General features: G+C 43.6%; 1 protein-coding gene across 1 annotated transcript; it reads right to left on the reverse strand.

Moving 5' to 3' along the window:
• Positions 1 to 998: 998 nt before the first annotated feature.
• On the reverse strand, positions 999 to 5406 carry actb2 (actin, beta 2). The gene is made up of 6 exons (XM_028598702.1): positions 5300 to 5406; positions 3688 to 3817; positions 3059 to 3298; positions 2231 to 2669; positions 1936 to 2117; positions 999 to 1816 (listed from the first exon to the last, which is right to left on the reverse strand). Exons 2-6 carry the CDS (start codon positions 3808 to 3810, stop codon positions 1673 to 1675), a joined length of 1128 nt encoding a protein of 375 aa, XP_028454503.1. The 5' UTR covers positions 3811 to 3817; positions 5300 to 5406; the 3' UTR covers positions 999 to 1672.
• Between the last annotated feature and the right edge of the window lie 13912 nt (positions 5407 to 19318).

Consider the following 19318-nt stretch of genomic DNA (forward strand, 5'->3'; position numbering starts at 1 on the left):
ACACCTTTAAGTTATGACTTCTTACAAACTAAACTCAACTTAAAACTGGAGGTTATGTCATGTCTATTTCTGGTAAAAATCCAACATCCCTTCACTGCCGGGACTGTAACAGGACTCGAGACAAGCGCTGCAGGCTCAGACTCAGCTGTCTTGTTTACTGCAGGTTTGTCAAATCAACCCAGATTATTGCTTGAATAGGGTCTACATTGGTTTAGAAAACATACTCCTGATTCTAGTTCTATTGTGAGACATTTCTCAGACACTGGGTTCACACTTGTAAAAGATTACATTTTTTAGCACTCTGCAATATGAAGTAACTAATGGGCTGTGAAATTCATGTTTGTATGTCAAGAAGGTAAAGTAGACCACCACAGCTCAGATCCCAAAGAGACTTGACATCAGAGGACTGGGTACTAAAGTCACTACTTAAGCACTGACAGAGTTGTCTAAAAGTATCGAAAGACACCTTATTCAGTTCATAATTTAAATACCTAAGGAGTAAATCTCAGTGAGCCAATAAGCATGGTTCTACCAAGAGCTAATAATGCTGGCGATTGGCTAACATTACAGAGGCAGGAAAGCCTCTAGGGCTCACATAGGAGCTGAGAAATGCCAGAATGAATTGGTTTATAAAATTGAAAGTAGTTTAGGACCAGGTATTTAAATTGCAGTACCATTGACATCTTGAGTTCAGATTTCCTCAAGACTTAAGATATTAAATTAGATTACATATAAATACTAAATCCAGGTTTCAATACAGAAGCACAAAGCTCCAGTGTAAATTAACATGCATAAATGCTATAATAAATCCTAGGATTTAAACTCATGTAATCTACAGATATGGTGCATGTATCTGAAGGAAACCTATTGTCCTACATAAACCATGTTATCTACATTCTGGTAGTGTTTTGGCATAAAGAGTTGTCAGCTTTTGAATTGCTTAACAGTGTAAGTGGCATTCAAATACATAAACTCAAAATTGAAGACAGAGGCAGACATCATGTCGGAACACATGTGCACTTTATTGGGATTGTTTAGTCAGTGTACAGGTTGGCCCCACCGGTCTGGCACCCCATGTTACCCCATCACTTTGAGACCCCTTGCCCCACCACCCAGGGGATGGAAACCTCCAATAGGGGGAAGAAGAGGTCACGATTGGGTTTTGCATAACAAAAACAAAAAAATTAAACAGGACCAAGATATTTTTAAGGCTGAAAGTACAAAAAACCCAGACATAATTTACATACAAGCGATACTACAACCATGTTTAAGTATGCGCCAACCACTGGGCAGCCTTCATAGAGGCGAATACGTGTCTGAACAATGCAGTTAACATTTGGAATCATGTGTCTGAACAATGCAGTTAACAAACATTTGGAATGACTCAAAAGAAAACAAAATGTACATTTTTAGGTCCCCAGATGCAACTGCAAAATGCTGGGGTGCTTTTGTTTTTATAACCTAGCCAAAACATTACGTTCTCCTTCATCGTTCCAGTTTTTTTTAAATCCTGAGTCAAGCGCCAAAAATAACTGAAGCCATGCCAATGAGTTGGTTGTCTAGGCTCTGCGCCTGAGTGTGTATGAGAAATGTGGTGTGTGTGGTTGTTTTGCACAGAGCTGAAGTTGTTGGGCGTTGGTTGGGGAGGGGGGGGAGAGGAGGAACAGTCTGTTTAGAAGCATTTACGGTGGACGATGGAGGGGCCGGACTCATCGTACTCCTGCTTGCTGATCCACATCTGCTGGAAGGTGGACAGAGAGGCCAGGATGGAGCCTCCGATCCAGACAGAGTATTTACGCTCTGGTGGGGCAATAATCTGCAGGGAGACAGACCCAAAAAACCTTTAGGATACCAAAGCATTTTTCTGCATTAATGAGACCCCATGCAAGCAGCAACAAAATGTCACCCTGCTGGCTCTGTAGCAAGTCAGCTCACCTTGATTTTCATGGTGGATGGGGCCAGGGCTGTGATCTCCTTCTGCATCCTGTCGGCAATGCCGGGGTACATGGTGGTACCTCCAGACAGCACGGTGTTGGCGTACAGGTCCTTACGGATGTCGACATCACACTTCATAATGCTGTTGTAGGTGGTCTCATGGATTCCGCAGGACTCCATACCTGAGAGCAGATACAAAACACTTGTCAGCAAGTTGAAGTGCAGGGTAACCATACAGGTTTAGTTAGGTTATGTTCAGTACATAGTGCAGGTTAGGCTCAAGTGGGAAACCTACCGAGGAAGGAAGGCTGGAAGAGGGCCTCTGGGCAACGGAACCTCTCATTGCCGATGGTGATGACCTGTCCGTCGGGCAGCTCGTAGCTCTTCTCCAGGGAGGAAGAGGAGGCAGCAGTGCCCATCTCCTGCTCGAAGTCCAGGGCGACATAGCACAGCTTCTCCTTGATGTCACGCACGATTTCCCTCTCAGCTGTGGTGGTGAATGAGTACCCACGCTCTGTCAGGATCTTCATGAGGTAGTCTGTGAGGTCACGGCCAGCCAAGTCCAGACGCAGGATGGCGTGGGGCAGGGCATAGCCCTCATAGATGGGCACTGTGTGGGTCACACCATCACCGGAGTCCATGACGATACCAGTGGTACGACCAGAGGCATACAGGGACAGCACGGCCTGGATGGCAACGTACATGGCAGGGGTGTTGAAGGTCTCGAACATGATCTGTAAGATGAGAAACAAACGTTTTAACCTTTCAAATCACAGTGAAGTCTTAAGCTTCTGTGGCCACTGCACTCACTACATGCATTAGTGTGAGGCTAAGATTGAAGTTAGTAGAGAAAAAAGGTGCAGAAAGTCAACATTCCTTCACACTTGTGCATGTCAGATGTCTATTAGGTGCTGATCTACTGACAGCTAAACAGACAGAAGTGCAGATAAGGCACACAGTCAAGAGAGACCTGTTGATGATAGATCATCTTATAGGAGAGAAGTCCTGGAGGAGAGGGGGACGAAGGAGCAAATGAGAATGGAATAGAGGGGGAAACTGAGGAGGAAATGAGGCAACTGTACTGTCAGGCTAATCTACATTTGTAGAAGTTCAGGGTGTGTACCTGGGTCATCTTCTCCCTGTTGGCTTTGGGGTTCAGGGGGGCCTCTGTGAGCAGGACGGGGTGCTCCTCAGGGGCAACTCTCAGCTCGTTGTAGAAGGTGTGATGCCAGATCTTCTCCATGTCATCCCAGTTGGTCACAATACCGTGCTCAATGGGGTACTTCAGGGTCAGGATACCCCTCTTGCTCTGGGCTTCGTCACCAACGTAGCTGTCCTTCTGGCCCATACCAACCATCACTCCCTGAACAAGAGATAAGACCGATTGTTAACATTCATAAATCTGCACCAATACACGTAGGGCCTTCAAAGTCTAGTTACAGGCAAACTTCTTGACTCTGTACTTTTTGGTAAGAAATATAAAAGTGTAAAATGGTACACTACTTTCACCAATTTCATAATTACTGTATAAAAGGTTGTCTAGATGGTGTAAAATCCCATTAGAGTGCATTGCATTTAAGCTAAACTGGACCCATTTTCAGCTGGCTTTCCAAGAAATTAATGGCTTAGAATTTCAAAATTAACTCAACTGGGACGTTGAACATGCGCAATAAAATTTATAAATGCATTTTATATTTGGCAAAATATTATTTAAATCAGGAATTTGGCTTTATTCGGTTGTCAATCACTCACCTGATGTCTGGGGCGACCGACGATGGAGGGGAAGACAGCACGAGGGGCGTCATCTCCGGCGAAACCGGCTTTGCACATACCGGATCCGTTGTCAACAACCAGTGCGGCAATTTCATCTTCCATGGCTGAACTGCGGAGTAAAGAAACTACGTTAAAAACGCAAAGCTCCACATCCCCAAACCGCCAATCTAAAAACCTCACTTCCTGTTAAACAACTTGCTGCAGTTCACTAGCTGAGTCGCTGGGGGGAGCTCGTGCCCCACATTCCGACCACGCCAGACAAAAAGGAAGTGGCGCTGCATTCTGTTATTACCATATAAGGACATGGCTCGGTTTTGAGCAGCTTTGCAGCTACCAGCGCCATGGCGCGCGGCCAGAGCGACACAGCAAGAAAAAAAAATAAGGGAACATTCGCCATCAGACCCGGGCCGCGCGACCACTCTCCTCCCCCCACCCCCCCCTTCATTACAATTACTTTACCCGCTGTCCCCTCCCATTGTTGCTCAATCGTAGTTTAATAACTACCAAAAAAAATCTCCCTTCAATATCACTGCGTCATACTCCGCAGCTTCATTCATTGCATATGGCTAGGACTGCATACGTCATTACTATCAAGTTAACATTTTTCATAAACTGGCAACCTTTTAAAAAAAAAAAAAAACACTAGCGGTAAATATAATTAAGTTCCATAATTAACTCCTATGTTGACTCATGAATGGGTCACAAGCTCCTGACTGATGCTCAATTTCCTGAAAGCCACACCTTTTCTAAGGGTGGATGATTTGTCATTTCGCAATCAGCCTTTCTAACATTACTCTTGTCATGTGAAAGTTGTCACGATCCGAATTCATTGTTAGACCGGTTTTATTCAATTAAGCAATTAATCGATTTATGCTTTTGCAGGCCTCTTATTCTTGGCACTTCCCCATTTAAAAAAAAGGAAGCCTTAAATGGAAATTACTACAATGATAGAGTGATCTATCTAATCTAACACGCCCAGAAAGTGGACACAAGGGTCCATGAAGAAAAAAATATATAATTGATTAAATTTGCTACTGTTGCAAGTCTGAAGGGCGGTGTTAGCAGGATGTGGCTAAGCTAATATGCTAAAGTAGGTCACACCCCGCCGCATTGGGCGCACAAAGGGAGCAGCCGGGATCCAGACGATCTCAAGCCTCTTTCAAAGTACCCTGCTGGGGAAGACATGTACGCCAGCACAGTAATACAGCAAATGTGCTCAACGACACGACGAAAAACCCAGCCAAGTAGGACTTTAAGGTTAACATTAACGCTGCAGATACCGGCGACAACCAAAAGCAAAGGGGTCGCATTAGCACAAGTTCAGCGGTCTCTAGTCATTACAACTGCGTACTTTAACACAAGCCAAACACAGAAACTGGAGTCTTATGTGATTACTTTTTAAAAATCATTAAGTTAAATTAGCAGTACAGTTGATGTATGACAGGACAAAGAACCTCGTGGTCCCGGCCACATTTTGCATTCAAAAATGACAAATTTCACAACCAATAGCATTAGAAAAACTAATCAACTCAGTGTTTACTTAAACATGATTCTAAAATTAGAAATCTGTAAGTAATGTTTGTCTCCTTACCTTTGGGTGGGGGGGCTTTTCGCTTTAAGGGAACCGGTTTCAGGCAAATGATATCCCGCACAAGCTGCGTGTGTCGGCGCTCAGAGTGAATCCGTTAGCTGTGGGCGCTTGTTTTTTATACTGCGTCAGTTGCCCGGCTCGAGCCATAAAAGGTAAACTTTCGGAATAGCGCCTTCTGATTGGTCCAGCGTCATGCACTGGGCACGTCGCGTGCACACTGGTGCACTGGGCGCTCTCGATTTGAGGGAGAGAGAGAGAGAGAGGGAGGCGTTAATAGCAAAGGATTGGAGAAAATAAAAGGGAAGGGATTGATATTGTGAGGCCTAGTACGCTTTATCTCTTGATATACTGATATATATGCATGTTAAATGATGTATAAACTTTCATAAGAGTGAAAATGTCTTCCCTGCACCTGCTTTTAGCTGTTGGCACATAGTTATGATACTTAAAAGAGCTCGGCACCAAGGACTCCTCCCTGAAAAGGCTACACAGGCCCACTACTTTTATCCAAAGGCTTCCCTCGTTCCCAGCTCTTTTCTTTAGATTAACATGACACTATTTTATAATTTCAGACAATACAGAGGGTGGGGTGGTGCTGATGTTGCTGTCCACTTTGAAAAACCAGCTGTAAGCTCAGTGGGAGTCACAGCCACTGCATCACCAGGTCAGACACACAAGCTGGGGAATGACCACTCATGTAGGCCACCCTTTCCCCATATTGCCAACGCTTGCTGAGGATTTTCATTCATCGATCACGTATTAATGGCCTCCTCATAAATATCCTTTCAGTGCACTGCTTGCTACCTCTCTTTATCTGCCTGGAGTTTAATAGTTTGACTAAGGCGTGTCGCTTCAGGAGAGGAAGCGTTCTCAGATTGTTATGCTGCTTGCAGTGTACTAGATGTAGGTGTTTAAATAAAGAGTTAAATAATACCCTTCAGACAATGTGCCTTCTGACAATTACAAAATAAATACACACCGAGTGAAAGTAGCTGTTTAGTAGATGTTTTCAGTTGCTGTTTCAGCCATTAGTCAGTCATGTAGGAAACACATGTAGTATTGAACCACCGTGAAGCACCTCTATCTCTTAGACCCCCTCTGTCCTCTAATCAATCAAACAGCACTTGTTTTACCTGCTCTATAGAATAAAACATGGAGACACACACACACCACTCCTATTTCCACTTCCTGGTCCACTGCATTACTGTCAGGGTGGACTTTAAAATATCGGGGGCTATCACTCTCTGCCTCATTCACCTCATGAATTAATGAGGCCCGTGTGACACAATCTCATACTTATAGACTTTAAGACTAGCCATGGGCCTGCAAGGCTAGTGACATCTCCACTCCTGATTCACCGCCATATTACGTCTCCATACACCATCAGACCATAGTCTTATCATAAATTATACCGCCCCACTTTTAAACACTTTCCTTTTTTTTCACATCTCTGATTTTCTTTTTTCATTTCTCCCTCTCTCTCTCAACTGTCTCTCCTCTGTCCTCCTTCCTTCCTTCAACTATCTTCTCCTTAATATATAACATCTGGCACACCCTTTTTTTTATTAATTTTGTGCTCCTAAATCACGAATAATGTATACGTTAGTAGAATGGCTGGGCAGTCTCAGTGCCATTTAAAGCTGTAACTGTGGCCACTGAGACATACAGCAACATGCAGCAACTTCTTCTCTTCCTCCTTTACCACTTCCCCTTCCCCACTCAGTTGCATCAACTCCTGTTTTTTTTCTGTTCTCGTCTGCTCTTCCTTGTCCTCATTCATGCTGCTAAGTTGGCTTTAAATGGACATTATTGCTGCCGTCACATGGTTCATATGACCCCTTTAAATCAGCCACAACTCAGTGCAGTGTGAAACGGCACAATATGCGGAAAGAGGACGATTGTGTGTAACTTCCCGCTAACCCTGCAGATTCTGAAAGGTTAATCTGCACATTTCAGGCCATTTTTTAACGTTCACACTCTCCGTAGAGATGCTGTTAGAGGGTTTACAGATGAAAGGGAGCGCGTTTAAGGTGATCAAAAGGTCTACTGGGCCCACTTATTGATTTATAAGCTTCAAGTCTCACCGTTAAGGGTCAAATCATGAACCTAGTTTATCCCTGTCCGACCCATATCAGCCTGACAATTTGTCTTTTCATTTGTATTTGTTTCATTGGTGAAAAAGTTGCATTTCTGTGATGAGGGAATGAAACAAAGTGGGCTCAGGGGTTTGGAACAGTAACAAACTGAGAAGATTGTTTCTCTAAGTGGACACTGCAATAGCATAAACAGGGATTGGCTGGGAGATATTTAAAGGGAGTGCCTCTGGATTTTCAAGTTGACTGGGTGCCTGTGTGTGTAGATAAGTTTGCACACGAGTGAGTGAATCATTGTTCCGGCCCAGCCTACTTTGATTTGGGTGGAAAACATGCAGTGACATGATGCAGTCTCCTTCATTAACTCCTCAATTAAGAGTGAAAGTAGAGATCAAGTGTGTTTCTGTATCACTGTGTTAAATAAGCTGTCTTTCAGCTTAGGTGAGCAGGACTTTAAATATGCATTCACTTAATGTACAGTATGTGTGTGTACAGATATAAGTGGTGTGTTGTCAACACTCTTCAGTGGGAATTCCTACAGCCAAGTACTTGGAATACTGTCATCAGAAGACTCTTCTCAAGTGTCATAACAGTGTGTGTGTGTGTGTGTGTGTGTGTGTGTGTGTGTTTACACCTCGGGTTATAGTGAAATGCACACTCTCTGAATCTGTACCTTGCTGCCAAGGTCCTTAATGCACTACAGAGCCACCTAATGAAATTTTCTGAGGATCTTTCATCCAGACATAAGTTTACACACAGGCTCTCAAGGTGTTGTTTATAATGACTATTACTATGAGTACTGGTTGTCTAAATAAACCACTTATCACTTTAATGAGAGCAACAAGTGGAAGCTCTGGGCTTAAACCTATTTCATTTAGTGTCATGGAGAGTTAGGGAGCTGCTGTACTAAAAGTCATTTAGTTGCAACACTACTGTGCCCTTTGGCAAAAACACCATGTCTGTATGTTTCTACAAAAACCATGTTCAGCAGCTTGACCAAGCAGCCAAAGTGGAAGCCAACATGGGGCCACAGTCAGCGGGTACAAAGGTTTTCAGCCAGGTTAATTGTTTAGCTGTATACCTTTCAATGCTTGTTGATGTTTTTCTGTACAGCATGCAAGAGGCCAAGGGCTCAACCTGGAATATTATAACTCACACATGTCAGTGGCTGGTAGCATTGACATTGATCGAACAACAGTGGCAATCCGCAATGCTCCAGTGGGGGAAAACCATCCTGAATGTGGCTTTAGACTTTACATCCTTGTCTGTGTGGCTCGCTTAGGCACCTTTGCATTTGCAAACAGAACTTGTTGGTAAAGCACTGTTTGTGGGCCGCTTTTCCAACAACACGACTACAGGTTTTTCCATGATGAAATATACATCATATTCATCTTGTTTTTCTTGTTTTTCTAGGCTGGCTGTGTCTGTAGGTAACATAATCCGCCTAAAGGGCACAAACGAGCATGTAATATCTTGTTTGTTTGTTTGTACTAAACAGGTTTGGTGAGTTTTGAGATGCTGGTAAGCGGATAATGTCAGAGCCAGGCTAGTTGTTTCCCCCTGTTTCCAGTCTTTGTTTAAAGCTAAGCTATAACCAGCTGTGGGCTATGGTTTGATACTGTAGTTACCACACAGACACATTTGGTATCAATGTTATCATCTAACTCTTGGAAAAGTTTTTCTAGGGAATTACTCTGCCCACAAATGACAAGTATCCCAGAAGTCAGCTGCCTGGTTGTGAAAATACAGGACAACTATCCATGATTTAGTCATTATGTGTTTAGCACCTGCAGCAGCCTTGATTTATATCGTACAGTAAGCGACAGGTGATCGCATCGACTATTTGCTGTTTGCCTGCTGAAGTCAGGCATCGACATTGCCATGTGACAAGTTAATCAGTAACTAAGTGACTACTATAGCACGTGTGTTTATATATGTGTGTGTGTGTGGTTCAAAAGTCAAAGAACTTGAAATGACAACAGCTAATCATAACCAACTGCAATCTTTGTGTGAGTATGTGTATGAGTAATTTAGAGCTCAGTGGTAAGCTTTATATGGACACATGAGTGTGTGTGTCTGAGGGTCAAACAACAGACATGAATCTGTTGACTTGCCATTATTAGTGACAGAAACACACACATACACACACACACACAACCTAAGCATTCTTCTGTGTGTGTCTTTGAGCATGTATATGTGCCTGTGTAGTCTCAATGTTTACCGGTCAATTGAAACTGTTGTGACACCCGCGTGTGACGTCATTAGCTCAGGTTTTTCTCTTCAAATATAGTGACCGGCCAGCCGTCCAGCAGCAGCAGCAGCACCACAGAAGAAACAGTCTGTTCTGCAGCGCTGCTGCCACTCCCAGCCGGTTACTAAACCCCTCCCACCATGGCTTCCTGTTCCTCTATTGAGTAAAGATGCCGCAAGTTTCTCTTTACTCTCAACCTAAGAAGGCCATCATTAGATTCATTATTTCCCACCACCTCCTCTTCTCTCCTCTCCCCTTCTCTCCTCTCAATCTACAGTTATTGTGTCTCCCCTTCTTCCTCTTTCTGTCCCTCTTATTATAGAGAGAATTTGATATGTCCTTTTTGTGGCACTGGAGAGCTGAGGCTAAAAACAAGGGCATTTTTGGTGTGTATGTGGGTGTATGTTTGAGGGGGAGGGGAGAGGAACCATAAAAGGCCTCTTGCTAATGGGTACAACCGGCCATAGGGGGGTGGACACTGAATACTATATCTATTATCCACTCACACACACACACACACACACACAGACACATAAAGAGTTAAACATCTGCTGCCTTGAGTCTTACTGCTACTAGACTGCAAGGCTGCAGCTCAATATAAAAAAAAACATTAGTTGCAATTAGCCTTGAAGTGAAGTTGAAAGCTAAGGCCTGTAAATGGGGATATCAAAACAATGAGGGTTAGATGAGAGCAAGAGATGGAACCATCAAATGGGATCTGAGTGGAGTCAAGACGTAGATAGAAAGAGGAAGAGGAAGATGATGAGAAATGTATAATGTCCTGCTGGAAATGCACTTTGCTTGTTACATACAGGAGTTTCATTCTTGCTTCACTGTATCTTTGTACATGTGTGTGTGTATGTGTTTGTGTGTGTAATAGTTTAAAAGTCAGAGTCACGTGAGGTCAAGCTGCATGCCGCAATGTTGGGATTTTCTCCTTTAGACTAACAGCTATGAAGTTTAAATGAATGGTGAACACTGACTCACTTTCTTGCGATGAGTTAGATGACAAGCTTATGGTGTGTTCTTTTTGTCTTTTATACGCGATAGTAGCTCGAGTGTGACGTCACATCCATGTCGGAAAACAAATAACCGCGGGGTTGTTGCGTTCTTTTTGTCACACAGTACTACGAGTCGGAGAAAAGATGGATTTTTGTAACATTTTTAGTAACATTTAGGATTCTATTCACCCAGTTATTGACATATTACACAAATATATTTCACAGTTTCATACATGAAAATTACGTTTTGATTAACGTTAACGTTAGGCTTAAAGCCGTAAGACTCGGCTTAAAGCCATTGTTGTCATATAGCAACCGAGCGTCTCTAGCCAATTTCAGCTGCACAAGCTACAAAATAACTAATCAGGCGGTATTTAACTCCTAATAAGACTGTAGAGACATGTCTATAGGTAGCAGTATACAGCACTATGTTTAACTCCTAATAAGACTGTAGAGACATGTCTATAGGTAGCAGTATACAGCACTATGTTTAACTCCTAATAAGACTGTAGAGACATGCCTATAGGTAGCAGTATACAGCACTATGTTTAACTCCTAATAAGACTGTAGAGACATGTCTATAGGTAGCAGTATACAGCACTATGTTTAACTCCTAATAAGACTGTAGAGACATGTCTATAGGTAGCAGTATACAGCACTATGTTTAACTCCTAATAAGACTGTAGAGACATGTCTATAGGTAGCAGTATACAGCACTATGTTTAACTCCTAATAAGACTGTAGAGACATGCCTATAGGTAGCAGTATACAGCGCTATGTTTAACTCCTAATAAGACTGTAGAGACATGCCTATAGGTAGTAGTATGCAGCACTATGTTTAACTCCTAATAAGACTGTAAAGACATGTCTATAGGTAGCAGTATACAGCACTATGTTTAACTCCTAATAAGACTGTAAAGACATGCCTATAGGTAGCAGTATACAGCGCTATGTTTAACTCCTAATAAGACTGTAGAGACATGCCTATAGGTAGTAGTATACAGCACTATGTTTAACTCCTAATAAGACTGTAAAGACATGTCTATAGGTAGCAGTATACAGCACTATGTTTAACTCCTAATAAGACTGTAGAGACATGCCTATAGGTAGCAGTATACAGCGCTATGTGTAAGACTTCTTCATTTAGTTACAACAAAGACAAAAGTGCTTAAAATTGTAGAAAACCACAATGTTTACTACGTGTGATACACGGCGTAGCCATCTTTTAAAGTGAACTCGGGGTCCTCTGAGTTCAGACGACTTGACGAGTCGTATATATACGACCTCGGGGGCGTTTTTGCAACTTCCGGTTCGTAACTCCGGATAACAACTCGTAAATCGACTTCGGTGGACAAAAAGAACGCACCATTAATACCCCTCTCATATCTGTCCATTATAATTTAAAGGGCCTGCACTCGATATTCGGAACATTAATATAGCAGCAAACAAATATTTTCTATTCCTGAGCTGAGAATGAAGCAGAGGGCCGTGACCGAGCCAATCTGTCTTCATTACAGATGGACAAAGGTCAGTTTAAAAGATTTTCGTCGGATTTTGAGAGGCTCTAGTCACTCATGTCACTCGTCCAGCTCGTTATTTCCAGGTAAGCAGTGAGTCTGACTGCCCGCCCTCCGGCCCAGCAAGTCAGGTCGGCCAAAATGAAGGCCGACGGCGAGGAACACAGCGAACAGACTCGAGTCACCGACCTCGCCAGACTGTCCCACGGCCGATTATCGGGTTGGTGTGTCAGGGGCTTAAGGCTACAGCTAGCAACCAGCTATTAGCTACACAATTCTCACGATTTCAGAGTAGCTTGGGATCTCAGAGAAACTTGTGTGATCAAACGGGACTTCAGAACAACATGACATGAAAAAAAGTACTGGATGAAGTCACGGCTGGCTTTTCTGTTGCCATAATTCCACAAGCTTGTCTTCCTTTTCTACTGTCCACCTGGCTCGGGAGACATACAGTAGTATTTGCTCTGTTGGCAGCAATGGTTTTTTTTTTTTCTTGAAGAGCGTTCCTTTCACGCGACAGGATTTCAAGTTGCAAATTCGGCGAGACTCCGATCCAGTTGGTAACATATTGACATTATGTCTGTAAACTTCTCAAACTACAGGATCATTTGGGCAGATCATCAGTTCAGACCAGCGAAGAGAGGGACGAATCTGACCCAAAATCTGCCCAATTATCCTTGAGTGTGGGGCAGGCATAAAACAAACAAAATAAAACTTATTATTGGTGCTGATCGGTTGATTGTATTACCTTTGTACAGAGCCAGGGTAATTATTATTAATTTTTTTTTACTGTTTTCAGTCTTTGTGCTAAGCTAAGCACACTTGCTGGCTGGAGCTTCATATTTAGCAGACGGACATAACAAGTGGTATCAACCTTCACATCTAACTCTGGGCAAGAAAGCAAATCACACTTGCCAAAGACGTATGCTTTAAAAATGTATTTATCTTTTGATGCAAAATTATAGTGTCTAATTATATTTCTATCTTCATTCATCTCCCCCCCCCATCTTGCTAAGCAGGCGTTTCCATCCTCTCCTTTTTGCTTACACCCTCTCTTTCTCTCTTGTCTTTGCAGCCTGCTGAAAAGTGACTGACCAATTGTTTGCCATCTGTGACTGGTCATGGTTTCAGAGAGGGGAACCCTATTCACCCCTCCTCCCTCACCCCCTTCCTGCCTCACTCCCTCTCCCTACACCCCCTCTACCTTGATACAGCCAATAGATGGTTTGCAGTGTCATTGATCCATGGGTCACCGTGGTGACGGTCTGACTCCAAGGCACGGGCTAGTTACCAGCTGTGTGTGTGTGTGTGTGTGTTTGTGTTGTGTCTGCCAGCTGGCCTGTTCATACTCCAATTGGATTAGCTTCCCATTCAGTCCAAATGGATCCTTAACTCCAACCCCCATTACACACACACACACACACACACACACACACACACACACACACACACACACACACACACACACACACACACACACACACACACACACACTTTAGTGGCTACGCCCCATCATAGCTTCCTGACCAGTATCTCATGTTATTCCTCAAACTTTACACAACATAAAACATTCATTGAAATTCTCTTAACTTGAAGAAAACATTTACAGCTCTTTTTGTGTGTATTTCAACCCCAGACGAGTACATCCACGGCAGTGCAACAAGTACTTCAAATTACAAAGCACATATTGTTGTGATGATCCTAACTGAGTTACAGGCTTGGCACTTCCTCTTTAAAAAAACTGAAAATGCGTGTCAAAGCTCGTGTTCGTCTCACTCCAGCTGCTGGCACGGAGCTCTAAAACCAAAGTGATGAGCGAGCGCTGGCCACACACTAACGCCAAACATCTTCCTCTAGTAATCGATCAAAGACTAAACTTGTGATTAGATCAGGAGTTTGAAGTGTATAACCCAGTTTTCAGACTTTTTTTTTGGTCAGAGACAAAGAGTGCTTCTCTGTAATGGACTAACCAGTGAAATAACCCCATGCAGCGCTTGAGGCTGAGCAGCTTCTCTGGATGTTGTTTTTTTTCTTTCTGTTCCTCATGAACACACACACACACACACACAAACACACACACACACACACACACACACACACACACACACACACACACACACACACACACACACACACACACACACACACCTCTCTTCTTCTCTTCCCCTTCCTGTGCACCCACCTCACTTCCTCCTGGTGTTCGGTCCTCTTATTGGCCCAAAGTGGCAGCTGAGGTGCCTTTTAAGGCTGTGAGGTTTCATTCAGGTGTCGTACAAACCACACCGAGACTGATGACAGCTTCCATCACCTTAACCATTAATGGAGACATGTCAGAACTGAACCCCCAGCAGCATGTAAACACATGCGATTAGTGCATGCAAAGACAGAAATGTATACATGACCAAACGTGTAAAACCAGGTCCATACGAGAAGAGAAATGGAACAAAATATTTGCTTTCTTGTATGGTGTTTTGCATAGAGTTTGTGCAAAATATAAATTAAATCTTCATCTCTACTGCTAAGAAGAATGACAGACTTATCTATTTCTGTATCTAATTCTGTCTCTCTATCTCTCTCTGTCCACACACACACACACACACACACACACACACACACACACACACACACACACACACACACACACACACACACACACACACACACACACACACTCTTCATTCACCCCCTGCATGGTGGTGAACCCAGGGAGACTTATCTATCCTCCACCATCTGTCTCTGTCTGGTGGGAGGGCTCCTCCTCTCAGATCGGCTCATTTCACAAGCCGCCAGCCTTCTGATTGGCTCGTTTGGGTGTTTTGAGCCTCCTGACTGGCCCCGGCCCTGCTTTTACTTCCTGATCTTCCCTATCCCATCGCTGCCCCCTCAGCTGTAGCTCGAAAACGCAGTGAGAGAGGTCACCCACCTACACACGCCCATGCACTTTGGTCCGTACGTCCCTGGCACGCAGCTCTGTTTGGACGTTCCTTACATAACATTACAGCCTGTCGTGTCTCTTTTTCCTCATTCTCTTCATATCTTTGCATATCTCGGTATCATTCTTTTCCTGCGAATGTCTTTGTTTTATTCTGAGAAACATTTATCATATGTCATCTACTAATTAAAGTGCTACATGTAAACACTTGCAGAGGAATTTTAACAGTGTGCCAAGTCATATCTCTCCTCTCCTCTCCTCTCCTCTCATCTCCTCTCCTCTCCTCTCCTCTCCTCTCCTCTCCTCTCCTCTCCTCTGCATAGTAACCGATAGCCCACCCTGTCCCTTAGCCACCAAAAACAACCCCAATGCGGTGCTGCAGGGTGCACCCAGTGCCCCTGAATCCCTGAGTAAAGTTTGCATGCGTTGCTTTGCTTTGTTGTATTGTAGCACCTCTCTTTTTGTTTTAAGCCAGCAGGCAGGTTTGTGTGTGTTCTAGTGAGCTATATTGTTTTGTATGGTGCGATGGTGTTCATTTATGTTTGCAGTTCCCACCCTGCTCCTCTCTCACACTAGCTGTTTGAATGAGCTGTCTGCTCTGCGCCGATTGGCTGCCAGTGGCTGCCATATAAGGGCATAGGCCAGCAGCAGAGGCAGGAAGTGGGGTAAAGAGGAAGTGGAGAGCTGGCTCTCGGAGACCGGCAGCAGAATGTGCAGCCTATAGAGAATTCATAAGAAACTGCCACACCTTTTCTCCGATCCTTCCCCATCTTTTCGTTTCAGGTCCTAACATGCCATCTCTTCATTCTTGGCATAGTTGTCTCCTCTCTTGCTGTCATTTCTCTCTGTACAATCATTGTCTCTATTCTCTGCTCTCCTCCCCTGTTTTCCTTCACTCCTCTCCATCCTGCATCCATTCCTGATTAACACGTTCAAAGAAATGTGTGTCGAGCCAGTCACTCGTTGGTTTTAACCTGCGAGCTTATAAAGTGTGCTCAGAATGTGTGACTGGAAGCTTCCTAATCACTCATGGCAGCAATGTTTCAGCTTAGCGCGGCACACACTGGCTTTACTTTACAGCCGAGGGTCGGGCAAAGTCCACTCGGAGCTATGCAGCTGCAGCAGTACACGGTGCTGTTGTGCAGCAGATTGTTATATGAGTACAGTATGATGTAATGTGTCCGTGTGAGACATGGAGAGAGAGAGCTGGACTTTCAGAGAGTTTATTATCGGGAAAGTAACACATGCTGGTCATTTTATGAGTTGATTCCATTATTTGCAACACTTTTTGCGAATAAATGAAGGTTCCAGCTTTCCTGCCCTGAAATGTTATGGCTGGCAGTACGGAGACGGTGGAGAGGAGGCACTGCTCCTTCACGTTGAAGAGATAGTCAGCATAGTCAGGTTTGTAGGAAGTCTCCCTGTGGGGGGGTGTTCCAGGCACATCCAGCTGTGAGGAGACCAGGGGGCACACCCAGATCACCCTGAAGAGATTACATATCCCATCTGGCCTGGAAATGCATTGTGAACCCTGTTCAGTCTGCTCCCACACACGTCTGTATGGTAAATATGAAGCTACAGCTAGCAGCAGTTAGTTAGCTTAGCATTAAGACTGTGAACAGGGACGCCTGGCAACCTCAGAGGTGCTAGTAGGTCGAACAATCAGGCTAGCCGATGTCCCCTGCTTCCAGTCTTTATGCTAAGCTAAGCTAACTGCTGTGTAATGTTTACCATCCAGACATGAGTATGGTATCAATCTTCTCATCTGACACTCAGCAAGAAAGAGCACAAGCGTATTTCCTAAAATGTTGAACTATTCCTTTAACAGACTAAATAAGATATGAAAAATACAAATATTAAAAAATAATTTGGTCATTTTTGTGTCTGGTCATTAACCTTCATTTTTTTTTTTTTTTTTTTTTACCACATCCTGTCTACAGCCTTGTCACCAGCAATGAAAAAAAAATTACTTTGGGACATTTTGACACAAGGGAGAACACAGAATGAAATATGATTATGAGTAGACACTGTGCTTAGCATAGGCCAAGACCTGAGAGTAATGTCTCTTGGTGTTGCCACATGATAATGCCATGAGCACTGGTCATGATGAATAGAAACAGTCCCAAATTTACAGTGACAGAACTCCACAGTGGGGCTCTTACTTGCTTTCTGTCTTATTGTTAGTAACCACCATATCACTGTAATAGGTCTTTCATAACCACAGGTACAACATCATTTCTACACCGCTTTACATTGCAACTTTGACATCAATCTGAAACAGTTTTTCAGTTATCGAGCAGATATACTACTGTGATCCAGCGTCATGTAATGCCGCAGTTGGTCCGATCATACCTGCGAAGCAGCTTTGACAACAATGCTGCCAGACTGATTTCACAACTCCTTCACCCCTTTTGTTCTATCTCTGTTTGTTTGTGCTTAAGTTGGCAGGAGTGTGTAAGATGTTGTTGTGTGCAGTTATGTGCATTCTTTGTTTTTGGGTGTATGTGTGTGCCTGTGTGTGTGTCTCTGGGTGTGTATTAGTGAGGCCACCCCCCCCCCCTGTTAACGCTGACGTCCATAAAAGGAGATCTTTAAGTTTGTCACATGACAACAATCTGAGGAATGCAAGACGGGTCACATGGGATACCGTCTCAAGGAAATCACCTTCACCCCCTGAGGACTGTGAAATCTAGTGTGTGTGTCTTTCTGGGTGTAGAAATGTGTGTTTGCCTCATTAGGTTCCTATTTGCAAGCACCTAGTACTTCCATGTATGTATCAAAGTGTCAGCTATGAACAGTGAACGATTGTGTGTGTGCGTGTGTGTGTGTGTGTGTGTGTGTGTGTGTGTGTGTGTGTGTGTGTGTGTGTGTGTGTGTGTGATTACAGGGGAATTCACAGCTCTAGAGATTTCACTTCTCTTACAGTTATGTTTCAGTAACTGGAAACTGAAGAGGAGGACGTTCAGATTTCCTTGTCAGACAGAAGAAGAAGAAGAAGAGTGTGTGTGTGTGTGTGTGTGTGTGTGTGTGTGTGTGTGTGTCCTTTAAGCCAGTCTTATTAACTAATGTGCTAAGGCGGATGTGTTCAAAGTGGCAATTTTACATCAGGTTTAAATCAAAGATTCTCATTTCAATGGTTAGAAAACAATTAAATAAAAGCCCCCAAATCCTGTTCTACAATCTCATAGCCCTGAATAGGACAAAGCATGAAATAATGCCATATTTGTTTTAGGATTATGTTTATGTAGAAATGAAAAGCAGCACTCGCACCACTTCCTAGAGCTGAGGCTGCTGTGTGGGCTGCAGCTGATGCTGCTCTGGGCTGCCTCCTACAGCTGCCGCACACGGTTGTCACTTTTTTACTCAGAAAGGGACTTCCTTCAACTCAATACAAGGCACCATATAAGGCTAACAGTTGGCAGGTATATGCACAGACACCATCACTCAGACTGTGGCATTGATATAGTACAGGAAGCCATATCTGGGCAGACCTAAAGCTGTTTGTGCCATGTTTCCTTTTATCTGCTGCACTCTGTGTGCATATTAGTCATGAGGAGAGTGAGGCTGGTTTGCTGTCATCAGCATACCGTTTTTGTTTTTTTTTCCAAACTGGAGCAACAGCATGTTATTGTTCCTCTTTTAGCACCATTTAAATTTTCCTGAGTTGAGAATTTTCATATATGTAAGTGCAGCATAAATGTTGAGCCCTGCTCACTGCCATTTACCTGTTTTTGCCACATGAACATGAACCTCTAAAATATATATTCCTTCACAAACTTTGTTGTGGCCCCGTCTGCTGAACTGATGCGCCGTTGTCAGCTGCATTTAATCTCAAGGTTTCAAGGCTTAATACTCCAAGGTTTGTATTTCAACAAGACTCTCCACTGCCACGCCTGATTCTGTGAGGCTGTACATAAGCACAGTAATGCTAATCACAGTGACAATGCCAACATGTGGATGTTTAGCAGGTATTTTTCTCCATGTTCACCTTCTCAAGATGTTTTCACGTATGAACTCCAGACAATGTCCGACGACTCAGGTCCGGATATTATCCTTCCTTGAAAGGAGCACAGGGCCACACCCTGCCAGTAGCATTATAGAAACACCATCAACACGTCTACTCGCTCGCTGTGAAGTCTCAAACTCTGGGCTCAGTCTGACATTACATGGACTTTGTACCACTGTCCTATTACGTGCAGAGGGAATTTGAAAGTCAACTGTTTAT

The sequence above is a fragment of the Perca flavescens genome, chromosome 15 (genome assembly GCF_004354835.1).
Source record: "Perca flavescens isolate YP-PL-M2 chromosome 15, PFLA_1.0, whole genome shotgun sequence".
In the NCBI taxonomy this organism is placed as follows: Eukaryota; Metazoa; Chordata; class Actinopteri; order Perciformes; family Percidae; genus Perca; species Perca flavescens.

Bases quoted from the DNA above. Each gene is read 5' to 3' on its own strand.
- actb2 (XM_028598702.1), bottom strand. From the start codon at position 3,810: ATGGAAGATGAAATTGCCGCACTGGTTGTTGACAACGGATCCGGTATG. The intron at 2,118-2,230 runs GTAGGTTTCCCA...ATCTGCTCTCAG, and splicing joins CTTCCAGCCTTCCTTCCTCG to GTATGGAGTCCTGCGGAATC. The intron at 1,817-1,935 runs GTGAGCTGACTT...GTCTCCCTGCAG, and splicing joins CATCCACCATGAAAATCAAG to ATTATTGCCCCACCAGAGCG.